General features: G+C 43.7%; 1 protein-coding gene across 2 annotated transcripts in view; it reads right to left on the bottom strand.

Moving 5' to 3' along the window:
• The window catches only part of CCDC83 (coiled-coil domain containing 83), a 100,832-nt gene that overhangs the window by 24,015 nt on the left and 50,223 nt on the right, over window positions 1-26,594 (bottom strand). For both annotated transcript variants that reach the window (XM_089662402.1, XM_089662403.1), the window contains exons 3-5: window positions 17,322-17,406; window positions 15,118-15,286; window positions 3,635-3,802 (exon numbers count right to left, since the gene is read on the bottom strand). In XM_089662402.1, the coding sequence (XP_089518528.1) occupies window positions 3,635-3,802; window positions 15,118-15,286; window positions 17,322-17,406 (422 nt within the window). The remainder of the gene's footprint in view (window positions 1-3,634; window positions 3,803-15,117; window positions 15,287-17,321; window positions 17,407-26,594) is intronic.

Below are 26,594 nucleotides of genomic sequence, written 5' to 3'. Positions count from 1 at the left end.
CCCTGTGTGATATGCACTCCTGAACACTACGCCCTGTGTGATATGCACTCTTGAACACTGCACCCTGTATGATATGCACTCCTGAACACTACGCCCTGTGTGATATGCACTCCTGAACACTGCACCCTGTAGAATACATACTCCTGAGTCCTGCATGATATGCACTCCCGAGACCTGCACTCTGTCCGTTACTCATTCCTGAAACCTGTGCCCTGTGTGATGTGCACTCCTGAATACTGCACCCTGTAGAATACACACTCCTGAGTCCTACATATGTACTCCTGAATACTGCACCCTGTAGAATACACACTCCTGAGTCCTACATATGTACTCCTGAATACTGCACCCTGTAGAATACACACTCCTGAGTCCTACATATGTACTCCTGAATACTGCATCCTGTAGAATACACACTGCTGAGTCCTGCATGATATGTACTCCTGAATACTGCACCCTGTGTGATATGCACTGCTGAACACTGCACCCTGTAGAATACATACTCCTGAGTCCTACATGATATGTACTCCTGAATACTGCACCCTGTAGAATACACACTCCTAAGTCCTGCATGATATGTACTCCTGAACACTGCACCCTGTAGAATACACACTCCTAAGTCCTGCATAATATGCACTCCTGAGACCTGCACTCTGTCCGTTACTCATTCCTGAGCCCTGTGTGATATGCACTCCTGAACACTGCGCCCTGTGTGATATGCACTGCTGAACACTGCACCCTGTAGAATACACATGCCTACGTCCTGCATGATATGCACTCCTGAGACCTGCACTCTGTCCGTTACTCATTCCTGAGCCCTGTGTGATATGCACTCCTGAATATTGCACCCTGTAGAATACATACTCCTGAGTCCTGCATAATATGGACTCCTGAGACCTGCACTCTGTGTTATTCATTCCTGAACATTGCACCCTTGCATTTTGCAGTTTTCAGCCTTGGCAACACCCATCATTTAAAGCAGCCCCTACCAATTTGCTGTTCTCCCACAGGGGATTGGGGAAGGTGGGTATATACACTGATTTTCTGAGAAAAAAGAATACATGTATGACTACTGAGATGAACATAATGATCTGATTAGTAGCTACTGAAGGCCATACATCAGTGCTCTTTGGGCAGCTTGAGGAGGGATGTAAGTACAGTCTACTGCTGCTCTTAAAATAAAAAACTTAAAAAACACGGCTCCTACAAGGAAGATGTTTAAAGTACATTAATCAACTATAACTTCATGACCACCCACCTAATACTGAGCAGGTTCCCCTTATGCGCGCACAACAGCCCTTACCCTTTGAGGCATGGGTTCATTTCTGAAAGTATGCTGTGGTACCTGGCACCAAGCCATCAGTAGCAGACTTGTTTTTCCAGCACATCCCAAAGTTGCTCAATTGGATTGGCATCTGCATAATTTGGAAGCCAAGTCAACACCTCAGACTCATTGTTGTGTTCCTCAAACCATGCTTGAAGCATTTTTGCAGTGTGGCAGGGTGCATTATCCTGCTGAAAGAGGCCACTGCAATTGGGGAATACTGTTTCCAAGGAGAGTAGTTCGTGGTCATTGACAGTGTTTAGGTAGGTGTTACATGTTGAAGTAACATCCACAAGAATAGCAGGACCCAAGGTTTCCCAGCAGATTATTATCCAAAGCATCACGCTGCCTCTGCCAGTTTGCTTTCTTCCCATACGGCATTCTGGTGCCATCTCTTCCCCCGGTAAGTACATGATTTATCAGACCAGGCCACCTTTCTCCATTGTGACGTGGCCCAGTTCTGATGCTCATGGTGCACATTGTAGATGCTTTTTGCAGTGGACATGGGTCAGAATGGGCAACTTGACCGGTCTGCAGCTATGCAGCCCCATAGATTACAAAGTGGGATGCCCATTTTTTCTGCTTTCAATGCATCAACTTCAGGGACAACATGTTTACTTGTCGACTAATATACCCCATGGACTTTCAAATGTCATTGTAATGAGATAATCAATGTAATTCACTTAACCTGTCAATAGTCATAAAGTTGTGACTGATCAATATATACAGTATGTATAGCCAAAACTTTTTTTTAGTTTTGGATAACATCATGAAAGGTGAAAATCACTACCAGGTTACTACCAGGTCTGCGTGCAACTGGGGAAATTTCTCTTCACTTCCTGTCCCACAGACACAACACAAAGTTAGTGGAAATCTCCCATAGTGAGGGGAATTCCCTTCTTGGACAGTTGTCTCCAATATAAGATTTCCCACTACCTCTTGTTCTGGGGTCTTTATGCTTTGGTGACAATGGTCACCAGTACAAATAGAGGGGTGAATCTCTCCAGTAGGGACATAGAAAGCAATAAAATGTTTACAGAAGGTCTGACTCTTCCTCACTCTGTCCAAAATTAAAAAAAAAGATATTTGTCTAGAGATACCTTTTAATACTTGCCTCTCCTGCATTGAGGAGAAGATGCCCATGGACGAATTTTCTGAGTCTGACACTTCCAGGAGTGTCAGATTTATGTAAACCAGTGTTTTTCAACCTTTTTTGTGCAAAGGCACACTTTTTTCATGAAAAAAATCACGAGGCACACCACCATTAGAAAATGTTAAAAAATTTTACCTCTGTGCCTATATTGACTATATATAAAGTAATTCTCTTGAATAGAAATCATCCCCCATATAGTAATTCATCCCCCCTATAGTAATTCATCCCCCCTATAGTAATTCATCCCCCCTATAGTAATTTATCCCCCCTATAGTAATTTATCCCCCCTATAGTAATTCATCCCCCATAGTAATTCATCCCCCATATTAAGTCCCCAAGCCCCCCCTGTGTCAATTCACTTACCTTTGCTCCACGCGTTCCTCTCGCCGTTCCGGTGTAGCATGAAAATCTGTCACCTATGAGGATCTGTCCCCCTCGACGTATCTGCGCATGTGCCAGTTTCAGGCATTAGCAGCCGATCGGCGATCTCCAGCACATGCGCAGATACGTCGAGGGGGACAGATCATCCTGACAGTATCACGCTCCGCGGGCCGGATGAAAAGGTCCGCCGGGCCGTAGTTTGCCCATTGCTGTTCTAATGATTGGTCTATTTGTGAGCCGAGGCCACATGTTACGGATGAAATTGCAATTTTCCCCACGGCACACCAGACAATATCTCACGGCACACTAGTGTGCCGCGGCACAGTGGTTGAAAAACGCTGATGTAAACAACTGTGCTGAGGTTTCTTCCATCATCCTCTACAACAGTGCTTCTCAAAGTTATTGAGAGCAGGGCTGGGTAAGCAGTGGAGGCTGAGGGCTCTCAGGGGGTCTGGGGGAAGTGTGGGAGGTTGAGGAGCAAGGTAGGCCACTATGTAAGACTGGGTGGCACTAAGGCACTGTGGGAAGTTAGGGGGTCTGCAGCTGGCTACAGGCCTGGGAGAGGGGAGGCTGCGGCCCATTAGTTGAGAACCACTGCCCTACACAAACCAGTTGTGACGCAGGGGCTGGTAGAAGGAACCTCAGAGCACTTGGAGGCCAGGAATCCAATACTTCCATAAATGTCAGATTCAGAAGATTCTTCTCATCAGTGCTGGAGCAATCAGTGGTGTCAGAGGAGGTGATTATTACATTTTTAAGTTGAACTTAGAGGGACTGACCATTTATGTCTGTGAAGTTCTGTGCCATATGCTTGATTTCCTCTTGCAGGAGATGAATCTGTTTGGCATGCTCTGGACTCCCCACATTCTTATATTCCAGCCAATAATCCCTCTCTGTCTTTGCCACTGTAATCTGCTTCTCCAGATGCAATATTTCTCTGCGGATCTCTGAAAAGCAAATATTGAAAAATACAGGAAAAGTATACAGTCATGCTTTCCTTTCCATGTGGAGACACGTGCCAGAGCTGCCCACGGGACCCCAGCACAAGGATTTCCACTACAAGGTCAGCACTGGAGAGAGACCACTAAATTGGTCATGAACACTGCATTTTTGTAGTGATTTTTTTTGTTTTTTTCCTTTAATTTCAGGTAAGAAGAACTCTTGGAGTGGAACTGTCCACGGCACATTATCATCCAGCTGTTTCAGTTGAAAAGGACTTTAGCAACTTAAATTTCAATTATTTAGTCACTTCAGACTGGGAAACAATGAAAACTGTGGTTGCTCTGTTTTTTTGCTTTGCTAGGATAGGGTCACCTGTAAAAAAAAAATAAATAAATGCACATCTTTAAAAAAAAATGTGCATTTATTATTATTTTTACTGGGAGCCTCTAAAGCACATGTGTCAAACACAAGGCCTGAGTGCCAAATTTGGCCTACCAGGCCATTTCATGTGGCCCTCGTATCTCTCCTGAAGCTACAGTGCCCCTCTCATCTCTGCCCCCCATCTTGAATCAGCAGTTGGCAGCAGAGAAGAGGACAGAGCTCCTCCCCACCCCCCCGTCTCAGTAGTCGTCAGCTGAGAGGAGGACAGAACACCTCTCTGTTCAGCCGCAGCACCCCATCGTCTCCGCGTCCCCTGGTCTCAGCATTCAGCAGACTCTGGCAGCTGACTCCAGCCCTCCTCTGGTTCTCCTCCAGACCCTGCACTTTCTGCTTCCCAGCTCCGCCCCTAGCTTCTTCCTGGCAGCAGCACAAGGCAAGGGGGGGTGCACTGCGATGTAAGGGGACTCTTGACTTCTTCTGGTGGGGGGCTTTTGACATCTGATGTAGGGGATGGGTGTCCTGGACATCTAGTCTTACAGATTCAACCAGCCCTTTAAGGGCAACCAAAATGCCAATACGGCCCATGATGAAATTGAGTTTGACACCTCCGCTGTGAAGCATTGAACCCGCAATCAGCAGATCAGGGGGAATCTCGGGTCCCTGTAGACTCTCAGGCTATCTCTCTGCCACTACCTCCTACAGGCAGGCAGTTATACAATGACAGGAAGCATCAATGAACTATCTAGAGTGCTCAACAGAACTGAGCTAGTTCATCGAGAACTACAATCCGCAAATTCAAAAGAAATGCATGTCAAACAAATGATGCACTGGTTTGCATGTTCATGTGGGAAATAAGTATTTGATCCCCTATCATTCAGAAGGATTTCTGTCTACCAGGTGTCTTTCATACAGGTAACAAGCTCAGATTAGAAGCAGTCCCTGAAAGGGAGTTCTGCTAATCTCATTTTGTTATCTGTATAAAAGACACCTGTCCACAGGAGCAATCAAACAATCAGATTCCAAACTCTCCACCATGGCAAAGACCAAAGAGCTGTCCAAGGATGTCAGGGACAAGATTGTAGACCTACACAAGGCTGGAGTATATGTAAAAACACTGCATGATTTGACAGTCCTATATAAGTACCTGTAATAAATAAAAATACTGAAAATTACATTAACATGTTAAAGATTAGATGAGATTTTGGTGATTGGGCTAGCATCTATCTTTATTCTGCAGCTCACTCATCATAGGAGACTCTTCTGTCTGCATCCCCATCTCCATCATACTGTTACCTATTTATAGTTGAGCACATACAATAAAGCTATCTAAATCTATGCAACTGAAAGATTATCTATCTATCTATCTAGTAATAGAAAAAAAATATATATAATCTATATCATCTATCTGTCCATCTATCTATCTATCTATCTATCTATCTATCTATCTATCTATCTATCTATCTAGTAATAGAAAAAAATATATACAGTAGAAAATATATATATATTATCTATCTATCTATCATCTATCTATCTATCTAGTAATAGAAAAAAAATATATACCGTATTTTCCGGCATATAAGACGACTTTTTAACCCATGAAAATCTTCTGAAAAGTCGGGGGTCGTCTTATACGCCGGTATACGGCGAGCCGGTATCAGGGCGGCACTTTTTTGAGGGGCGGCGCGGTGGCGGAAGGGACACTAAGTACAGGTGCGGGCAGAGGGCTGCTGTACCTTACCTGGCTCCAGTCCCGGTCCCACGACGATCCGGTCCAGGAAGTGCTGCTGTTCCTTCTTTCAGTTCGCCACTCGATGGTCGCACGGCTGCTCAGCTCCGGTGATTGGGCGCCAGCACCGGAAAGGTACACAGGCGACCAATCACCGGCGAGGAGGCAGAGCCGAGCGGCCAGTAAGTGTGCAGCAGCACCATGCTGTGACACTCTTGGCACTATTCCTCCCCCCCCCCACTGACACTAACGATGGGGCACTGTTCCTCCCCCACTGACACCAACGATGAGGCACTATCCTCCCCCACTGACACCAACAATGGGACACTATTCCTCCTCCCCAATGACACCAATGATGGGGCACTATTCCTCCCCCACTGACACCAACGATGAGGCACTGTTCCTCCCCCACTGACACCAAAGATGGGTCACTATTCCCCCCCCCACTGACACCAATGATGGGGCACTATTCCTCCCACTGATACCAATGATGGGGCGCTATTCCTCCCACTGACACCAATAATGGGGCGCTATTCCTCCCACTGACACCAATGATGGGGCACTATTCCTCCCACTGATACCAATGATGGGGCACTATTCTCCCCACTAACACCAATGATGGGGCACTATTCCTCCCACTGACACCAATGATGGGGCACTATTCCTCCCACTGATACCAATGATGGGGCACTATTCTCCCCACTGACACCAACGATGGGGAACTATTCTCCCCACTGATACCAATGATGGGGCACTTTTATCGCCACTGATACCAACGATGGGGCACTATTCCTTCCACTGATACCAATGATGGGGCACTTTTCCCGCCACTGATACCAACGATGGGGCACTATTCCTCCCACTGACTAATGATGGGGCACTATTCCTCACACACTGACACTAATGATGGGGCACCATCATTGGTGTCAGTGGGAGGAATAGTGTCCCATCATTGGTATCAGTGGGAGGAATAGTGCCCCATCATTGGTGTCAGTGGATGAAATAGTGCCCCATCATTGGTGTCAGTGGGAGGAATAGTGCCCCATCATTGGTGTCAGTGGGAGGAATAGTGCCCCATCATTGGTGTTAGTGGGAGGAATAGTGTCCCATCATTGGTATCAGTGGGAGGAATAGTTCCCCATCATTGGTGTCAGTGGGAGGAATAGTGCCCCATCATTGGTGTCAGTGGGAGGAGTAGTGCCTCATCATTGGTATCAGTGGGAGGAATAGTGCCCCATCATTGGTGTCAGAGCGAGGAATCGTGCCCCATCATTGGTGTCAGTGGAAGGAATTGCACCCCATCATTGGAATACCATACTGAAATAGCATACCATATTGAAATCAAATCTGATGTTTTTTTCAATTTTATTTGGTGTGTGTTGGAAGAGGGGTAGTCTTATACGGCGAGTATAGCGCAAACCCTATATTTTAACAGGAAAAGTAGCGGGTCGTCTTATACGCCGGAAAATACGGTACAATAGAAAAAAAATATATACATATATTATCTATCTATCTATCTATCTATCTAGTAATAGAAAAAAAAAATATACAATAGAAAAAAAAATATATATATATATATATTATCTATCTATCTAATAATAGAAAAATAATATAAAATATATATATATATATATATATATATATATATATATATAATCTAAAAATCTATACAATCTAAAGCAATATCATTTCCTATGTATACTTCCTCGGTTACAGTCTCTCATCTGCTGGGATACAGGTACAAGTTCCAGGCTGAGCCTCACTCCTCCGCTGTCGGTCGGATTTAATTGCTCCTGAACTAACAGACTTGCAGCGAGGAGAAGGAACAGGGGAGGCTCGGAGCTCTGGGGAGATAAACATTAAGTATTAGAGCTGCACTGTGCTGAGAGAAAAGACAAATATAAAAATAACTTTATTCCCCAGCTAATACCAATGGAAACTCTGCAGAAGAGAGCGGAGACTGCAGAGTGATGCTGTCATGAATTCTAAATATTTCCTACAGCAGGCAGCAGTAAATCAGAAATAAATTCCTAGAAATATTCTAAAAGGCCTATACAACCAAAAGTGCTATGTCATTTATAGGTGGGGTCTGGCAGGCTAGATCACCTGCAAGCTTCAGATATCTCTAGGAGAGTGAGAATTCACCACCTACCGGAGAGGTAAGTTGGAAGAGTGTTTGTTTTTTTTTTTGGCAGGCTTCTTGTTTGCATAAGAACTCCAGATAGATATAAAAGACACAAATTACCGCTTTTGCATTTTTTGCACAAGTTTTTAAAAAATAATTGTAGGCTAAAAGATTATGTAAAACACCCCAAAACATTCTTTTGTGAAAGAAGACACCCTAGACCAGGGGCGGACTGACCTTTGAGGCACACGGGCACTGCCCAAGGGCCCAGGGTCAGTAGGGGGCCCCATGAGATGCCCTTGGTACCTTTCATAGGCTTTTTTGTGTGTGGTTTGAGTGTGGGCAAAGACACAGGGGCCCCATTAATTGTCAGTCCGCCCCTGCCTTAGACCAGGGGTCTCTAAACTTTTTAAGCAAAGGACCATTTTACTATCCTTTAGGCTTTAGGGGGCTCAGACTGTGGCCAGTGGGAGAAGAACATGCAACATTGGTATTAGTGGGAGGAATAGTGCCCCACCGTTGGTATCAGTGGGAGGAATAGTGCCCCATCATTGGTATCAGTGGGAGGAATAGTGCCCCATCATTGGTGTCAGTGGGAGGAATAGTGCCCCATCATTGGTGTCAGTGAGAGAAATAGTGCCTCATCATTGGTTTTAGTGGGAGGAATAGTGCCTATCATTGGTTTTAGTGGGAGGAATAGTGCCCCATCATTGGTGTCAGTTGGAGGAACAGTGCCCCATCATTGGCTTTAGTAGAAGAAAATGTGCTCCATCATTAGTATTAGTGGGAGGAATAGTGCCCCATCATTGGTGTCAGTTGGAGGAAAAGTGCCCCATCATTGTTTTAGTGGGAGGAAAAGTGCCCCATCATTGGTGTTAGTGGGAGGAACAGTGCCCCATCATTCATGTCAGTTGGAGGAATAGTGCCCCATCATTGGTATCAATGGGAGGAATAGTGCCCCATCATTGGTGTCAGTGGGAGGAATTGTGCCCTATCATTGGTGTCAGTTGGAGGAAACGTGCCACATCATTGTTTTAGTGGGAGGAAAAGTGCTCCATCATTGGTGTTAGTGGGAGGAACAGTGCCCCATCATTCATGTCAGTTGGAGGAATAGTGCCCCATCATTGGTATCAATGGGAGGAATAGTGCCCCATCATTGGTGTCAGTGGGAGGAATAGTGCCCCATTATTGGTTTTAGTGGGAGGAATAGTGCCTATCATTGGTTTTAGTGGGAGGAATAGTGCCCCATCATTGGTGTCAGTTGGAGGAACAGTGCCCCATCATTGGCTTTAGTGGGAGAAACAGTGCCCCATTATTTCTGTCAGTTGGAGGAATAGTGTGCCAAGGGTCAGTCAAGGCAAGCCATATCTGGCCCTCGGTCCACAGTTTGGAGACCACTTCCCTAGAGAATAAAATGGTGGTAGATCCAATGTTTTATGGCACACGATATTAGTGCAGCGTTTTATGAAATGCTAAATTTCAGTAAAAAATACACTAAAGTTAATTTAAGGGCACATCCATGCAACAAACTACCCAGTTTCTTTGGCAAAATATAAAAGATGAGGTTGCACTAAATAGATACCAAACATGTCAAGCCAAAGTTGTGTGCACCTATGAATGGCAACAAACTTTGGTACCTTATATTTTCCACAGGCTATGCTTTAAAAGCCCCAACAGGTCTTCAGTTTAGAGCTACTATAACAGTGAAAAATGAGCCTAGAATTATTGCTGTCACTCCAGTATGCCTGGGGCTATGTAACATGTGTAGTGCAATGGACATTTTGATTCTACCATGCATGTATGTTGGGGTGGGGGCTTAAATATTTGTTGGAGGGGATTTTACGTGCTTTGGTGTAACTTTAACTCTTTTACATATTTTTCATCCCATATGGGCCAAAAAGTCCCCTATGTGATGCATTTTTGGTGACAGGTTCTCTTTAATGAGACATCAGTGGATTAAAAGACCTCCAATGAAGCTAATGGACTGCAGATCACACTACATTAGCTTCCACCCCATCCAGTAGTGATGCCAGGATCTGGGTTATTAGCAGTATGTCCCTCCCCTCTCCCCAGCGGCACCCACCATGCCGGTCCCAGGTCCACCGATAGGTGCGCAGAACCACAGAAACATGGCCGGGGCACATGCTGGAGTGCAAAGCTGCCAGATCGCTTTCATCTAAAAGCCAACAGTCAGTTTGTCAGATTTACACACTCCCATATGGCTATGGTAGTAAAAGGGTTAATGCAGAAATGTATTCAATAAAACATCAGCAAGTGCATCTTTTAAAGCCTAATTGAACTTTTAGTTTAAATCAGGTGAAATAAACAAAAGATGTGCAGAGTCTTATTGCCCCTTTCCAATCTTGTGGTGCATTAATGAGCATTATGCATTGTGGTGTGCTGCAACAAAGATGCGTTGCCTTATGGTGTACCATTCAAAATGAATGGCATTGCAATGCAGTAATGCTTGAAATGTGCTGCTTCACGTTATGGTAACATGTATGTTACCACAACACAAGGGTGTACAGTGTCACGAAAAAGTATTCATACCCCTTGACATTTTCCACATTTTGTCATGTTACAGCCAAAGACGTAAATTTATTTTATTGGGATTTCATGTGATAGACCAACACAAAGTGGCACATAATTGTGAAGTGGAAGGAAAATGATAAATGGTTTTCAACATTTTTTACAAATAGGTATCTGAAAAGTGTGGCGTGAATTTGTATTCAGCCCCCTTTACTCTGATATCCCTAACTAAAATCTAGTGGAACCAATTGCCTTCAAAAGTTACCTAATTAGTAGATAGAGTCCACCTGTGTGTAATTTAATCTCAGTATAAATAGAGCTGTTTTGTGAAGCCCTCCGAGGTTTGTTAGAGAACATTACTGAACAAACAGCATCATGAAGGCCAAGGAACACACCAGACAGGTCAGGGATAAAGGTGTGGGGAAGTTTAAAGCAGAGTTAGGTTATTAAAAACATCCCAACGCTTTGAACATCTCCCGGAGCACTGTTCAATCAATCATCCGAAAATGGAAAGAGTATGGCACAACTGCAAACCTACCAAGACATGGCCGTCCACCTAAACTGACAGGCCGGGCAAGCAGAGCAATAATCAGAGAAGCAACTAAGGGGCCTGTAGTAACTCTGGAGGAGCTGCAGAGATCCACAACTCAGGTGGGAGAATCTGTCCACAGGACAACTATTAGTTATGCACTTCAAAAATCTGGCCTTTACGTAAGAGTGGCAAGAAGAAAGCCACTGTTGAAAGAAAGCCATAAGAAGTCTCATTTTTAGTTTGCGAGAAGCCATGTGGGGGACACAGCAAACATGTGGAAGAAGGTGGTCTGGTCAGATGAGACCAAAATTGAATGTTTTGGCCTAAAAACAAAAAGCTATGTGTGGTGGAAAACTAATATTTCACCCTGAACACATCATCCCCACCGTGAAACATGGTGGTGGCAGCATCATGTTGTGGGGAAGCTGGCCACAGTTGTTGGGAAGATGGATGGAGCCAAATACAGGGCAATCTTAGAAGAAAACCTGTTATGAGTCTGCAAAAGATTTGAGACTTGGGCGGAGGTTCACCTTCTAGCAGGACAACGACCCGAAACATCCAGCCAGAGCTACAATGGAATGGTTTACATCAAAGCATATTCATGTGTTAGAATGGCCCAGTCAAAGTCCAGACCTAAATCCAATTGAGAATCTGTGGCAAGACTTGAAAATTGCTGTTCACAGACGCTCTCCATCCAATCTGACAGAGCTTGAGCTATTTTGCAAAGAACAAAGGGCAAAAATGTCCCTCTCTAGATGTGCAAAGCTGGTAGGTCCCCAAAAAGACTTGCAGCTGGAATTGCAGCGAAAGTTGGTTCTACAAAGTATTGACTCCGGGGGCTGAATACAAATGCATGCCACACGTTTCACATATTTATTTGTAAAAAATGTTGAAAACCATTTCTCATTTTCCTTCCACTTCACAATTATGTGCCCCTTTGTGTTGGTCTATCACATCAAATCCCAATAAAATACATTTACATTTCTGGTTGTAACATGACAAAATGTGGAAAAATTCAAGGGGTATGAATACTTTTTCAAGGCACTGTAAATGGGTCCTTACAGTTTGTTTTCTTTAAAAACCAGCCACAGCCTGAGTAGAAAACCTGTCCCCCTGCAATAACTGCAGAGAAGGTTTCTTGCTCTCTGTTGGGAGGCAGCGGTCTCTCTGCAGAGATCCAATACCCCATTGCTGAGTAAGAACTCTCCAATCACCACTGAACATGAGCTTTGTTAATTGCAGAGCTATAGGTATGTGGGGGGTGTTGCACCTCGGCAATGAGTCCACTGCATCCTCATAGAAAGCGAGAGACTCTCTCTGCGGCATGCAGGCAGGGGACGGGCTTCGTTACTCAGGCTGTGCCTGCTTTAGAATAAAACTGCTTTAGAATAGAACTGTAACTGCTGCAATGCAAAAAAAAAAATTGGGAATGCACAAGACGCGCAAGTGTTACTGAAATGCTTTAGAGAAAGAGTCCTTGTCAAACAGGGGTGTGCTATGTGGCAGAGCTGCGTACTTCTTAGATCTGGAGGAACAAAAATACAAATCCTTTGGCAGGTAATTAGAATCTGACAGCTATGGCCAGTTTTTTTTTCTATGCTGGAAGAGGATTTACTTGTGAAGGGAATTACATTGAATTTAGTTGCTAGTTTGCCTCTGCAACACCCTGAATAGATTGCCTATGTCCTGCCCTAAACTGGCCATAAATACAGAAGATAGATAAACTTTTATATTTACTTATACTATTACTTATGAATACATTTTCTGTTCACCTGAAGCCATTTAAAAACAGAATAATCTCTAATTTATCTGGGCTCTGTAACTTCTATTGGTGTATCTCAGTGGTCGGCAAGCCGCGGCTCGCGAGCCACATGCGGCTCTTTACAAACTTAAATGCGGCTCTTCTGTGTGCCGGGCGCCCGCTCCCCTCCCTCCTCTCGGGCGGCCGCCCCAAAAGTCAGGACTCTGCAGCTGTCAGGATGTAGGCGGGGCAGCCAGGATGTAGGCGGAGCAGCTTGACGAACTCCTCTCCTCTCACAGTCCGCCCTGAAGACCAGAACGGCACGGAAACACAGCGAGAGGAACGCGCGGAGCAAAGGTAAGTGAATTGACACAGGGGGGACTTGGGGACTTAATATGGGGGATGAATTAATATGGGGAATGAATTACTATAGGGGGGATGAATTACTATAGGGGGGATTAATTACTATATGGGGGATGAATTACTATATGGGGGATGAATTACTATATGGGGATGAATTACTATATGGGGGATGAATTACTATAGGGGGGGTGAATTACTATAGGGGGGATGAATTACTATATGGGGGATGAATTACTATAGGGGATGAATTACTATATGGGGGATGAATTACTATGGGGGATGAATTACTATGGGGGATGAATTACTATATGGGGGATGAATTACTATAGGGGATGAATTACTATATGGGGGATGAATTACTATGGGGGATGAATTACTATATGGGGATGAATTACTATATGGGGATGAATTACTATATGGGGGATGAATTACTATAGGGGGGGTGAATTACTATAGGGGGGATGAATTACTATATGGGGGATGAATTACTATAGGGGATGAATTACTATATGGGGGATGAATTACTATGGGGGATGAATTACTATATGGGGGATGAATTACTATAGGGGATGAATTACTATACGGGGGATGAATTACTATGGGGGATGAATTACTATATGGTGGATGAATTACTATATGGGGGATGAATTACTATATGGGGGATTAATTACTATAGGGGGATGAATTACTATATGGGGGATGAATTACTATATGGGGGATGAATTACTATATGGGGGATGAATCCAAGCTCCACTTGGAGGATATAAAGTGACGGCTAAGTGTTTTGGTCATATGACACGTCAACTTATGAGTTTGGGGGATGAATTACTATGGGGGATGAATTACTATGGGGGATGAATTACTATGGGGGATAGATTACTATATGGGGGATGAATTACTATATGGGGGATGAATTACTATAGGGGGGATGAATTACTATGGGGGATGAATTACTATGGGGGATGAATTACTATATGGGGGATGAATTACTATGGGTGATGAATTACTATGGGGGATGAATTACTATATGGGGGATGAATTACTATGGGGGATGAATTACTATATGGGGGATGAATTACTATATGGGGGATGAATTAATATGGGGGATGAATTACTATATGGGGGATGAATTACTATGGGGGATGAATTACTATATGGGGGATGAATTACTATGGGGGATGAATTACTATATGGGGGATGAATTACTATGGGGAATGAATTACTATATGGGGGATGAATTACTATGGGGGATGAATTACTATATGGGGGATGAATTACTATGGGGGATGAATTACTATATGGGGGATGAATTACTATGGGGGATGAATTACTATATGGGGGATGAATTACTATATGGGGGATGAATTACTATGGGGGATGAATTACTATATGGGGGATGAATTACTATATGGGGGATGAATTACTATGGGGGATGAATTACTATATGGGGGATGAATTACTATATGGGGGATGAATTACTATGGGGGATGAATTACTATATGGGGGATGTATTTTCAGTTTTAAAAATGTGGCTCTCAAAATAAATTTCAATCGTGGTTTTGGCAAGATTTGGCTCAGTTGAAAAAAAAGGTTGCCCACCACTGGTGTATCTATACTAGGCAATCAAGGTGCAACCACTTCCAGGTCCTCCAGGCTGGATGGGACCAGATCCTCCACCCTCATTGTGCCATGGCCCTGGATTGCTGGTGTCATGGGATACCCCAGAGTGCTTCCAAGTGCTTGTGGGGACATCTGCCTGTCCCACTGTAGAAAAGTTGCACTCCTACTAGATACAAAGTGCACTTTCAGACATCTGAGGGCACGGTCTCATGAAGGTATTGTCCTTCAGGCTGTGTAAAAGAACTGCATGTTCTCTCTAACATTACAAACAAAACACATATTTTGTGGATATATTTGTTGTACCTTCCAGCAAATTCTCCTTCTGCCGTATAAAATCCCATTTCTCTTTCATCAGCTCGTCTACTTCTTCCCGGTTGACAATCTCTTTCTTAGCCAGTTCCCGTTCCTGGGCTTTGGCGTCACTCAGCAGCTCCTTGACATGTCCCGTCTGCTCGGCCTTTAGACGTTCATTCTGGATGCAAAAACAGAATTGGTTTTATCTAGATGAATTGGAGAGATCCCCACATGTAGACAAGCCTTTGGGAATAGCTCACCAAAAATGAAGTTCCTATTGTAGGTGATGCCTAAAATGTTACTTGTATCTGTGCAGAAAATCAATGAACCAATCACACAAGCAGGAAATTAAATTTCTGAGGACATTTTGTACACTTACCAGGTTGCCATGTTAACATTAATTTTTGGAGAGTTTTAGAACATTAGAACAGCTGCAGATTAGAAAATTAATTTTAAAACCAGCAAAATATGGCTTCTGTAGCATTTTTACATGCTATATTATTTTTTCAATGAAAGCGGTGTAATCACCATCATCATACAAGCCACCAGCTACCATTTCTGTTTAATACAAAACCTCTTCAGTTTTATTTTCATGTTTGTTTGTGTGGGGACATTTCTCTACATCCTATCCCAGACTCACAACGAGCAAGTCTCTCCAAATAACGGGGAAGTTCCCTCTTAAGCTGGCTATATCGGGAGATCGGTGTCAGGATAGGGGTTGGGGGATGGCTTGAAAACATGTCATGTTCACCAACCCCTTCATGAATGAACACAGATCGCTCTTGTGTTCATTCATCAGTGAAGCAGAGTAAACTGTGTTTGTTATGCTTCAGTTTGTGAATGAATAGGAGTCTCTGTACAAAGCGCTCCTATTCATTCACATGCAGCGCTGCTGAGGCTGCAAAGAAAAGGACTGAGGACTCTACGGTATATTCTCAGTACCTTTCTCTGTCTGACTGTCTGTTAAAACCCCAGATATCTCACTAAAGATCCCAAATAGGGCTGTAAAAAAGCAAAATTGCAAAAAATATAAATAAAATACAATTGAAGAAAAAAAAATACAGTAAGGCCTCATTCACAACGGATACATTACAGTGTACACCCATGCAAGGCCATGTTTACCCACACGGGGATGCACAGGTGTTCCCTGTATTCCTGTACAGGCAGCCCCATTGATGTAAATTGGGAAGCAGTGGCATTTGAGGTGCATGGCATGTCCCTAAACTCATACTGTCTGCTTTCGGGGCCCCCGAAAGTAGTGGCATTTGATATCCATGTAGGTGCATGGCATGTCCCTAAACTCATACTGTCCGCTTTTGGGGCCATGCATCTCCACCCACATGGATGTCAGATTGGGAGCATCAGCTGTGTCTACTGTGTCCCAATTGACATCAATGAGCCTGCAAGGGGATGGACAGAACTCCTGTGTGTCCCCATGTTGGTAAAAGCAGCCCTTCTTTGGGGCCGAAACGATAGGTCTAGGAGTACACCTAGTACCCTGGCGTGAGGGGAGGGACTGGAGTTTATATTATAAATCTTGATGGAAAAGTCATGGAGGAGGGCATGAGCGGGGGGTGGTTGGGGGAATATTATCAGCTCGGTTTTAGAAAGATTTAGTTCAGGGAAGTGGTGCGACATCCATGTTGATATATCAGTTAGTAAGTTGGTAATGCGAGAGGAGAGTGAATGAGTGAAGTGAGGAGTAAAAAGATACATTTGGGTGTCATCAGCGTAGAGATGGTATTGAAAGCCATGGGTGGTTATCAAGTGATCAATAGAGGAAGTGTAGATAGAGAAGAGAAGGAGTCCAAGAACAAAGCCTTGGGGGACTCCTACAGAGAGAGGAAGTGGAGAGGAGGAGACAGAGTTGTAGGTAACAATGAAGGTGCACTGTGATCAGGGGTGGACTGACCATTTGGAAACTTGGGCACTGCCCGAGGGCCCAGGGTCAGTAGGGGGCCCCATGAGATGCCCCTGGTACCTTTTTCATAGGCTTTTTTGAGTTTGGGCAAGGACACAGGGGCCTCATGATCCCCTATTGCCCGAGGGCCCCTTGAGTTGTCGGTCCGCCCCTGGCTGTGATAGGAGGGGAACCAGGAAACAGCCAAATCTTGGAGGCCAAAGGAATTGAGTTTAATGAGAAGGAGTGGGTGGTTAACCATATAAAAGTTTTAATTTTTTTTTTTTTAAAAACAGTTTATAACAACACATACCCGTTCCTTGTATCTTGTATTCTTTTCTTCTATTTGTTTCACCTCAGCCAAAAGTTCTTCAATCATAGACTCCTTCATCTGAATTCTGCAGGCAGTTAATTAACACAATAATGAGTTTCCTGTTTGTTGGAAAATTATAGTTATTTTAAATATACCTGAAAATGTGTGCCAGGTTTATGCCTATACTTTATAACAGGCTTTCTTAACCTGGGTGCCTTGAGGTTTCTTCAGGGGTGCCTTGGCAAAATGTCTACAAATTGCCCAAAACTTGTATACAGGTCTGTGGGTGGAACAAGCCTGCCTTTTAGTTTCACAAAGCCAAGGGTTTTCATTGTGCGCCATTATGACCGTCTAGCTGCCAGCGTCCTGACAAACAATGACATCATCAGTTGATAAGGAGAACATTGATAATCTGCACAGCATTCTTGTTTGACCCTCGCGCACCCCCCCTTCCATCAGCGCTGGGGTCACATTTGCTCAGTGACGGAGAAAAAGAGGGAGAAGAGAAACACTGGAATACTAGTCAGTACCAGTGTGCAAAAGTGTATTTGCTTTGGAAGAATTAATCACCTCTAATGTTGGGTGTCCTACATGTGCGGATTTTGTTGCTGCGTTTATATAAAACTATTAGAATAGTTTTTCACATTTTAGAATGGGGTGCCTTGGGACTGTCCATAATTTTAAAGGGTGCCTTGGGACTGTCCATAATTTTAAAGGGTGCCTTGGGACTGTCCATAATTTTAAAGGGTGCCTTGGGACTGTCCATAATTTTAAAGGGTGCCTTGGGACTGTCCATAATTTTAAAGGGTGCCTTGACAGAAAAAAGGTTGAGAAACACTGCTTTATAACATGGTATTATAATGTTTTTTATCATTATATAAATATATAGGTGCAATATGATTATACTCCACAGGTCTCTGCTTCAAAATTACAATTAGAACTTGCATGCCTACAATGACCTGGATTCCAGTGGCTGTCACAATCATTTTTCATAGGAATTATTAGAGATGGGCGAAGGATGGGGTACACAATTTATTCTAAAACCTTCACTTACAGAGAAGTGAACACATTTCAGTTGTGAATGCGGTGCATAAAAGGCTCAAAGACAGCTAGCCTATATAACAATCATTATAAAAATCAATGATTCACTATTTGACGGTAACTAATATTTAGAAGTTATCGGTGTCACTCAATGTCATTAGTGTCAATGTTACTAAGACCTGATTTTCTATTGAAGTATGGGAAATCCAGATATTGTGTGTGCAACAGGGAATGAGACTCAACCAGGCCAATGACAACTGTGCATGCACTTTTTAATTGTAAGAAATCTTTTGACAGTAGAAAAGTGATAATTGATTGAATTGATCCATTTATATATATTCCCCCTTACATCACCGCCCTTGTAGTCCAGTGTTACCTCCAGCGCCAGGTCTGTATCTCCGTATGGCCCTGGGACTGGAGGAAGAGCTTGAAGGAACCACGTTGCACTGATTATGAATGCATTGTTTTGCTAGACCATGCAAAAAAATTAAAAAATGCATATTTTTCCTTTTTGCATTTGTTAACGTTTTGCACAACTTGACTATGCATTCAAGTCCTATAATCTGCAGGCAGCCATGCATGGTGGACACCTATAGCTGTATAGTTATATACACTGTATACACCCCCCCCCCCCAAGGCACAAAACTCAGGGAGTGCTAAGATGCAAATAGTATCTTTAGTCTCACTGCCTCCTGCACCTCTCTGTTCATTACAAGGATATGCAATAAGTACACGGAAGGTGTGAGGGGTGTGAGTCAACAGAAAGTCAGAAACTGAAGCTACTATTTGCACAATAAAGTTCCCAGGCTTTGGGGATCCCTGTTATCTGACAACGCATACAAGCAGTGGTGTAACTATAGCCATAGCAGTCCAGGCTGCTATGGGGCCCGGGAATAGAAGGGGGCCCCATTAGGGAGGCTGTTTAGGCAAATTGAACTGGTATAATGCCTTGGCAGGTGACTTCACCCATAGGCTTCAATGGTCCTATCTGTTTTTGGTACTCCCTCCTCTCCCCTGAAGCCATGTTGACAGACACAGGGGAGTGGGATTACCTGACTGGACAAGAACAGGCTACAAATAGCAAAGTATATATATATATATATATATATATATATATATATATATATATATATATCTTACACAGGTTAGTTAGCATGGGTGTTAGGAGTGGGAAGGGGACAGTTTTAAGGCTAGTTAAGTGTAACCTAGAATTCCAATATAAATTACTACGGCTGATCTTAGGGAGGTTAAAGCGAAATTCCAGCTGATTTGAAAAAAAAAAAAAAAAAAAAAGTCAGCAGCTACAAAAACTGTAGCTGCTGTCTTTTAATCTACAGCCACTTACCTGTCCCTTGGTCCAGCAATGTCCTCACCATGGCTGGTTTCACTGGCCATCTTCTCTCCCTGGTGCCAACATCTTCAGTGTGGGCATCTGGCTGTGACAGCTTGTGGATTCATAGCCGGGTGCCCACTATGCATGCGCAAGTAGCACTGCTCTTTGTGAATGGTCCAGTAGTCTTCTGGGACCTGTCACGTGTCCCATAAGACTATGGGGAGGGAGGGGGGGAGGACAACTTCCGTTTCCAATTGCCTTAGGAGATCGTGGGAGCCGGTGCCTGTCAAATTCGGGTATCTTCTCCCCAAAGGTGCCAATCCTTAATGAGGAGCGGGGGACAATGCATTAAAATGGAACTTGCCCTTTTGGGTGGAGCTCCGCTTTAACAGTTATGTATTCACACAAAATATCCTGATGGTTACTTTTATTGCTACTGCAGATATTTTGTTTTTTACTAATAGACTGCCGCTTTTGGTACCTGCTTGATTTGAGGATGGAAAGGCTTAGAGTCTACACTAAGTCCCTGAGATCTTTTTTTTTTTTAACTGATCTTTTTTGAACAGTTATGCAGTTTTATTAATTAGTCAAGCTGGCTTTTTCCAGATCTAACCATTAAAGGCCACCAACTCCGGGAAATCTGAAAATCGTTCCTTGCAGGGGGGCTATGGCCACACTGCAAGGATTACCTGCTCCTTTTTCTAGGGGAGAGTAAAAGCATTTTACTCACTCAATCCTCTGCTCCCCCAGCAAATGATGCTCCCCTATTCTCCGGCAGTGGATTGTCCTTTGGTGTCATCATGTCTAGTGCAGGCTTGTGGACTCTGCATTCATCTTGATGACATCAAAACCTTAGACTGCTGGAACATAGGAGGCAGTTGCTGGGGGAACCAGTCTAACAGAGTGGAGGAGCAAAGTGTCGGGTAAGCAGATCTCCAATTCTATGTTCTCTAATTAGACTGCTAGGATAAAATTTAGTTTTTGGTGTCACTACATTCAGTGGAGCAGTAATGTATTGTTTTTGTCAGGTCTGGGTTTCCTAGCTGGGTTTTTGATTTCTCACACCTGCTTCTGGGAGCAGTTGTGTATTTTTTTTTTTTTTTGCTGCCCTAGGCAACACAAAAATCAGTCGCCCTCCCCGGCGGAGAGAGCCTGACACTGACCAACACCAGCCCCCACCACTCGAGAGAGCCTTCCGCTAAAACCCACCGCAGCACCCCAGCGACAGAGAGAAAGACATTAACCTTCACAGCTCTGGACATCCCCTGGAACGACAATCACGCTCTGCACACACCATCAAGCAGCCCGCCACCTCTCTCGGATCCCACGCAGCATATTCCCTATCAGTGCTGTCCCCCTAAAAAATGCCGCCCTAGGCAAATGCCTTGTTTGCCTTGTGGTAAATACGCCCCTGTCTGAGAGAGGTTTCCAGAATACAGAGCAGGGAGGGTCAAATGTGTGTTATTAAGTATGAATATTTATCATGCATTAGTCAATCCCTGGAAGGAGGTGTCTGAAAGGTGGCTGGGGAAGCGATAAATGTTTGGGAGGCCTTTCCAGAGTGCACTTTCCTCTTCAGGGAAGATTATATTTCTCCTGGGGCTGTTGCCCCTGGGAGACAGCTATAGTGAGTCAAGCAATTGTAGTCTGGGCCTCAGCAGGTGCTGAGCTGAGGATCTGGAGGAAACTACTAATGGGTTTTTGCTGGAGAGCACTGTCCTGAAGTCCTAGTCTGGAGAAGAATCTTTTACCTCCCTCGCTGAGGACCCACCTGAGGATGCTGTATGGCAGATAGCTCCTAGAGCATTGTGAGTAAGACCGGTGTTTGGGACTTTAACATGTGCCTACGGCTATAAGGATTTGTGCTGTAAATTTGTCCTATAATTGATCATTCTGGAAGATCCTGAACCCCCCTTCTTTTTCAAGTTATTCAGCAAAAAAGTCTAAAAACGCATTCCCTTGACTTAGCCTGTATTGTCCATGTGCATGTGACTGTGCTTGTGACTAGCAGCTTCTATGCTAGTAGGGGAGATCTGGGCACATTCTCATCAGTCCCTCTGGGGGTGAGTACTACAGATTCTTAGAACTAAATGAGCAACTGACCCTTGCAAAACCCAACTGCAAGGAAGAATTTTTAAGTTTGTCAAATTTATGCTTTTAAGCTGACTTTCAGGCAGACATAAAATCACCAGATAATGCAATTAAATGTTCATTAAAAATAATAACAATTTAAATAAAATAAAAAAAGGCCTTGAGATATAGATCTGATATGCTGCAAAGACTGAATACTGGCCACTGCTATCCTGCAGACTCTTGTTGTAAAGTCAATCTGGACTGCGTAGAAGGGGTTTTATGGAACACACAGTCAGAGGTGGAATTCTTCATGAAATCTTTTCGCTTATAATGTAATGAACCATAAAGGCTCTCTGATTAGGCAGAGGAAATGTTCTTAATGAGAAGAATAGAAGGAAATGACTTACATGTTCAAACACCCATGCTTGTGAAAACACTATCCAGGATTATAAATGCAGCATGCACAAATTGTTTCCATGTCAGACGTATATAGATCAACATTTACATGATCACTTCCTCATTTCCTGATGGATGGTTTCATAATAGGTCATTCATTGTTTGACCGCTCATGGTGAGATGAGACAAACTGAGTACCTGTCCCCTCAGCTGTCATTTACAGTTGCAAGAAAAAGTATGTGAACCTCTTGGGATTACGTTGAGTTTTGCATGAATTGAGCATAAAATGTGCTCTGAACGTCATCTAAGTCACAACAATAGAAGAACACAGTCTGCTGAACATAATACTACACAAACATTAGATGTTGCCATGGTTTAATTGCACATAACATGTAAACATTCACAGTGCAGGGAGGAAAAAGTATGTGAGGCCCTAGCTTAATGACTTCTCCCAGAGCTAATTGGAGCCAGGAGTGAGCCAACCTTGACTCCAATCAGTGTGATGATATTGGATGTGTTGCTGACAGCTGTCCTGCCCTTAAAAAACACACACCTGTTTTGGGTTTACTGGTTTCAAGAAGCACTGTCTGATGTGAACCATGCCTCGCAGAAAAGAGCTCTCAGAAGACCTACGATAAGAATTGTTGACTTGCATGAAGCTGGAAAGGGTTACAAAAGTATCTCCAAAAGCCTTGATGTTCATGTGTCCACGGTAAGACAGACTGTCTACAAATGGAGAAAGTCTAGCACTGTTGCTACTCTCCCTAGGCGTGGTCGTCCTGTAAAAATGACTGCAAGAGCACAGCGCAGAATGCTGCATGAGGTAAAGAAGAATCCCAGAGTGTCAGCTAAAGACCTACAGAAATCTCTGGCACATGCTAACATTTTTGTTGACACATCTACAATAAGGAAAACATTAAACAAGAATGGAGTACATGGGAGGACACCACGGAGGAAGCCATTGCTGTCCAAAAAGAATATTGCAGCACGTTTGAAGTTTGAAAAAGAGCACCTGGATGTTCCACAGCACTACTGGCAAAATATACTGTGGACAGATGAAACCAAGATTGAGTTGTTTGGGAAGAACACACAACACTGTGTGTGGAGAAAAAAAGGCACAGCACACCAACATCAAAACCTCATCCCCACTGTAAAACATGGCGGAGGGAGTATCATGGTTTGGGGCTGCTTTGCTGCCTCAGGGCCTGGACGGATTGTTGTCATTGATGGGAAAATGAATTCCAGAGTTTATCAAGACATTTTGCAGGAAACCGTACGACCATCTGTCTGCCAACTGAAGCTCCGCAGAGGGTGGGTGATGCAACAGGACAATGACCCAAAGCATACAAGCAATTCAACAAAACAATGGCTGCAACAGCACAGAATACGCCTTCTGGAGTGGCCCAGTCAGAGTCCTGACCTCAACCCTATTGATTGCTGTGGCATGACCTTAAGAGAGCGATTCACACCAGACATCCCAAGAATATTGCTACACTGAAACAGTTTTGTGAAGAGGAGTGGTCCAAAATTACTCCAGATCGTTGTGCAGGTCTGATCTGCAACACAGGAAACGTTTGGTTGAGGTTATTGCTGCCAAAGGAGGGTCAACCAGTTATTAAGGGGGCGCACGCATGAGCGCTGCCCTACCCACGCTGTCATTGGCTCCTGGAGTTGCCAATCACTGGGTCCCAGCCAGCGATTCATGGCCAGGAGAAGCTGACAGGGGAGAGATCTGAGTGTTAACAACAGAGGTTTCTCTCCTGTCAGCAGGGATGTGCTGCTTACTATTTCTCTGCAAAACAGAGAGATAGAAAGCTGCACATCCCCTAGCAGGGGCGAACTGACAACTCATGGGGCCACCGGGCAATAGGGGATCATGGGGCCCCTGTGTCCTTCCCAAACTCAAAAAAACCTATGAAAAAGGTACCAGGGGCATCTCATGGGGCCCCCTACTGACCCTCGGGCAGTGCCCAAGTTTCCAAATGGTCCGTCCGCCCCTGTCCCCTAGTAAAACAGCACACAGTAATCACAAAACAGCACACTGTTAACCCTTTGATTGCCCTACCTGTTAACCCCTTCCTATCCAGTACAGTGTCAGTGCTTTTTATTAGCACTGATCACTGTATGCGTATCACTGGAGATGAAAGTGGCCGTTAGTCAGTTCCCATCCAGTGTCAGTTAGTGTCAGAATGCCCGCCGCAGTCCCGCTATAAGTCGCTGATTTCCACCATTACTAGTATTAAAAAAATAAAGAAATAAAAATTCCAGTATGTAAACTGCCATTTGTAGACGGTATAACTTTTACGTAAACCAATTAATATACACTTATTGGAATTTTATTTTACCAAAGATGTAGCGGAATACATTTTGGCCTAAATTTATGAAAAAATATAATTTTAAAAATGTTTTTGTTGGTAATGTTTTATAGCAAATAGTACAAAATATTGATTGTTTTCTTTTTCAAAATTGTCAGTCTTTTTTTTTATAACGCAAAAAAATAAAAAAACGCAGAGGTAATCAATAACTACCCAAAAAATTCTATACATTTCATTTATATACAGCATTGCATGACCTTACAATTGTCAGTTAACCACTTGAGCTCCAGAGGATTTACCCCCCTTAATGACCAGGCCTCTTTTTGCTACTCGGCGCTGCACCAATTCAACTGATAATTGCGCGGTCATGCAATGCTGCACCCAAACTAAATGTACGTCCTTTTTTTCACACAAATAGAGCTTTATTTCGGTGTAATTTGATCACCTGTGTGCTTTTTATTTTTCACGCTATAAACAAAAAAAGGCCAAAACGTTTGAAGAAAAACAATATTTTTTACTTTCAGCTATAAAAAATATATAGTAAACTCAAAGTTGGTTATAAACTTAGGCCAAAATGTATTCTGCTACATGTTTTTGGTAAAAAAATCCCAATAAGTGTATATTGATTGCTTTGTGTGGAAGTTATAGCGTCTAAAAACTATGGTATAGATACTGCAATTTACGCCATTTTTCTGTTATACAGCGCTGCGCTAGTTTAACGGACAATTGCGCAGTCATGCAATACGGTACATAAATAAAATTTACATCCTTTTTTTTCCCACAAATTGAGCTTTCTTTCGGTGGTATTTGATCGCCTGTGCGGTTTTTATTTTTTGCGCTATAAAAAAAAGGCTGACAATTTTGAGGAAAAAAAAACAATATTTTGGACTTTTTGCTATAAAACATGTCCAGTAAAAAAAATGCAAAAATCAAATTTAGTCATAAATTTCTGCCAAAATGCATTCTGCGACATGTCTTTGCTAAAAAAAAACCCAATACGTGTAAATTAATTGGTTTACGTGAAAGTTATAACGTTTACAAATGGCGGGAAAGATACAGGGATTTTTAGGGGTTTTTTTACTAATAATGGCGGCGATCAGCGAATTATGGCGGCGATCAGGGACTTATGGCAGCGACTTATGGCGGGACTGCGGTGGACATTCTGACATTGGGGGGTACTGACTTGGGTTCACTGACATCCCCAAAAACACTAATACAGTGATCAGTGCAAAAAAAAAAAAACACTGACACTGTACTAATGGCACTGGGGAGGAAGGGGTTACCTTTATTTTGCAGGGAAGGGTTATAGGAGTGAGGGGAGAGTTTTACTAGGGGGCGGGGGTGTGTACTGGGCGGGACAAGGCTGATCGAGAAAGAGAAACTGTTCTTTCTCGATCAGCTCATCCTCGAGCTGACAGGGAAGTGACAGACAGCACAGCTACTGCAGCTGTGCTGTCTGTCACTGTTTGCCGCCGATCGCCGGGAGATAGCCGCTAAGGAGCGGCTGTGACCTGGCGACTCACATCTGCGGTGGTGATCGGCGGGACAGATAGGGCGGTGGTGCGCCTTGCGCGTGCCCCCTAGCTGTTTACAAAACACACGTTTTAAACCGTGGTTTTGCCTGCGAGTGCCACCCTGCCGCCGTATATCTACAGTGGCTGGGCGACAATCAGTTAAAGTAACGCAGCGCTGTATGTAAACAAATTGCCTTATCATGAAGGGGGGGGTAAATCTTCCGGAGGGCAAGTGGTTCATGAAGACAGACTTGGGACAGACTCAACTGTCCTAACCTTGCCGTCAGCTATGACACCTCCTCCTTAAAAACATTTAATAGGTAGAAATATTACATAGAACATTTTTTATGCATGCTGTATAAAAGGGGACCAGGGGCGGACTGACAATTTGGAAACTTGGGCACTGCCCGAGGGCCCGGGGTCAGTAGGGGGCCCCATTAGATGCCCCTGGTACCTTTTTCATAGGCTTTTTTGAGTTTGGGCAAGGACACAGGGGCCCCATGATCCCCTATTGCCCGGGGGCCCCATGAGTTGTCAGTCCGCCTCTGATGGGGACATATAATAAACATATAGTGGGGTTTTCTCAAATTTGACAACAGCA

This window comes from Staurois parvus, unplaced genomic scaffold, assembly GCF_062004578.1.
Source record: "Staurois parvus isolate SC_StPar_1 unplaced genomic scaffold, SC_StPar_1.0 ptg001468l, whole genome shotgun sequence".
Lineage (NCBI taxonomy): Eukaryota > Metazoa > Chordata > Amphibia > Anura > Ranidae > Staurois > Staurois parvus.
This window is presented reverse-complemented; position numbering and strand designations above follow the sequence as displayed.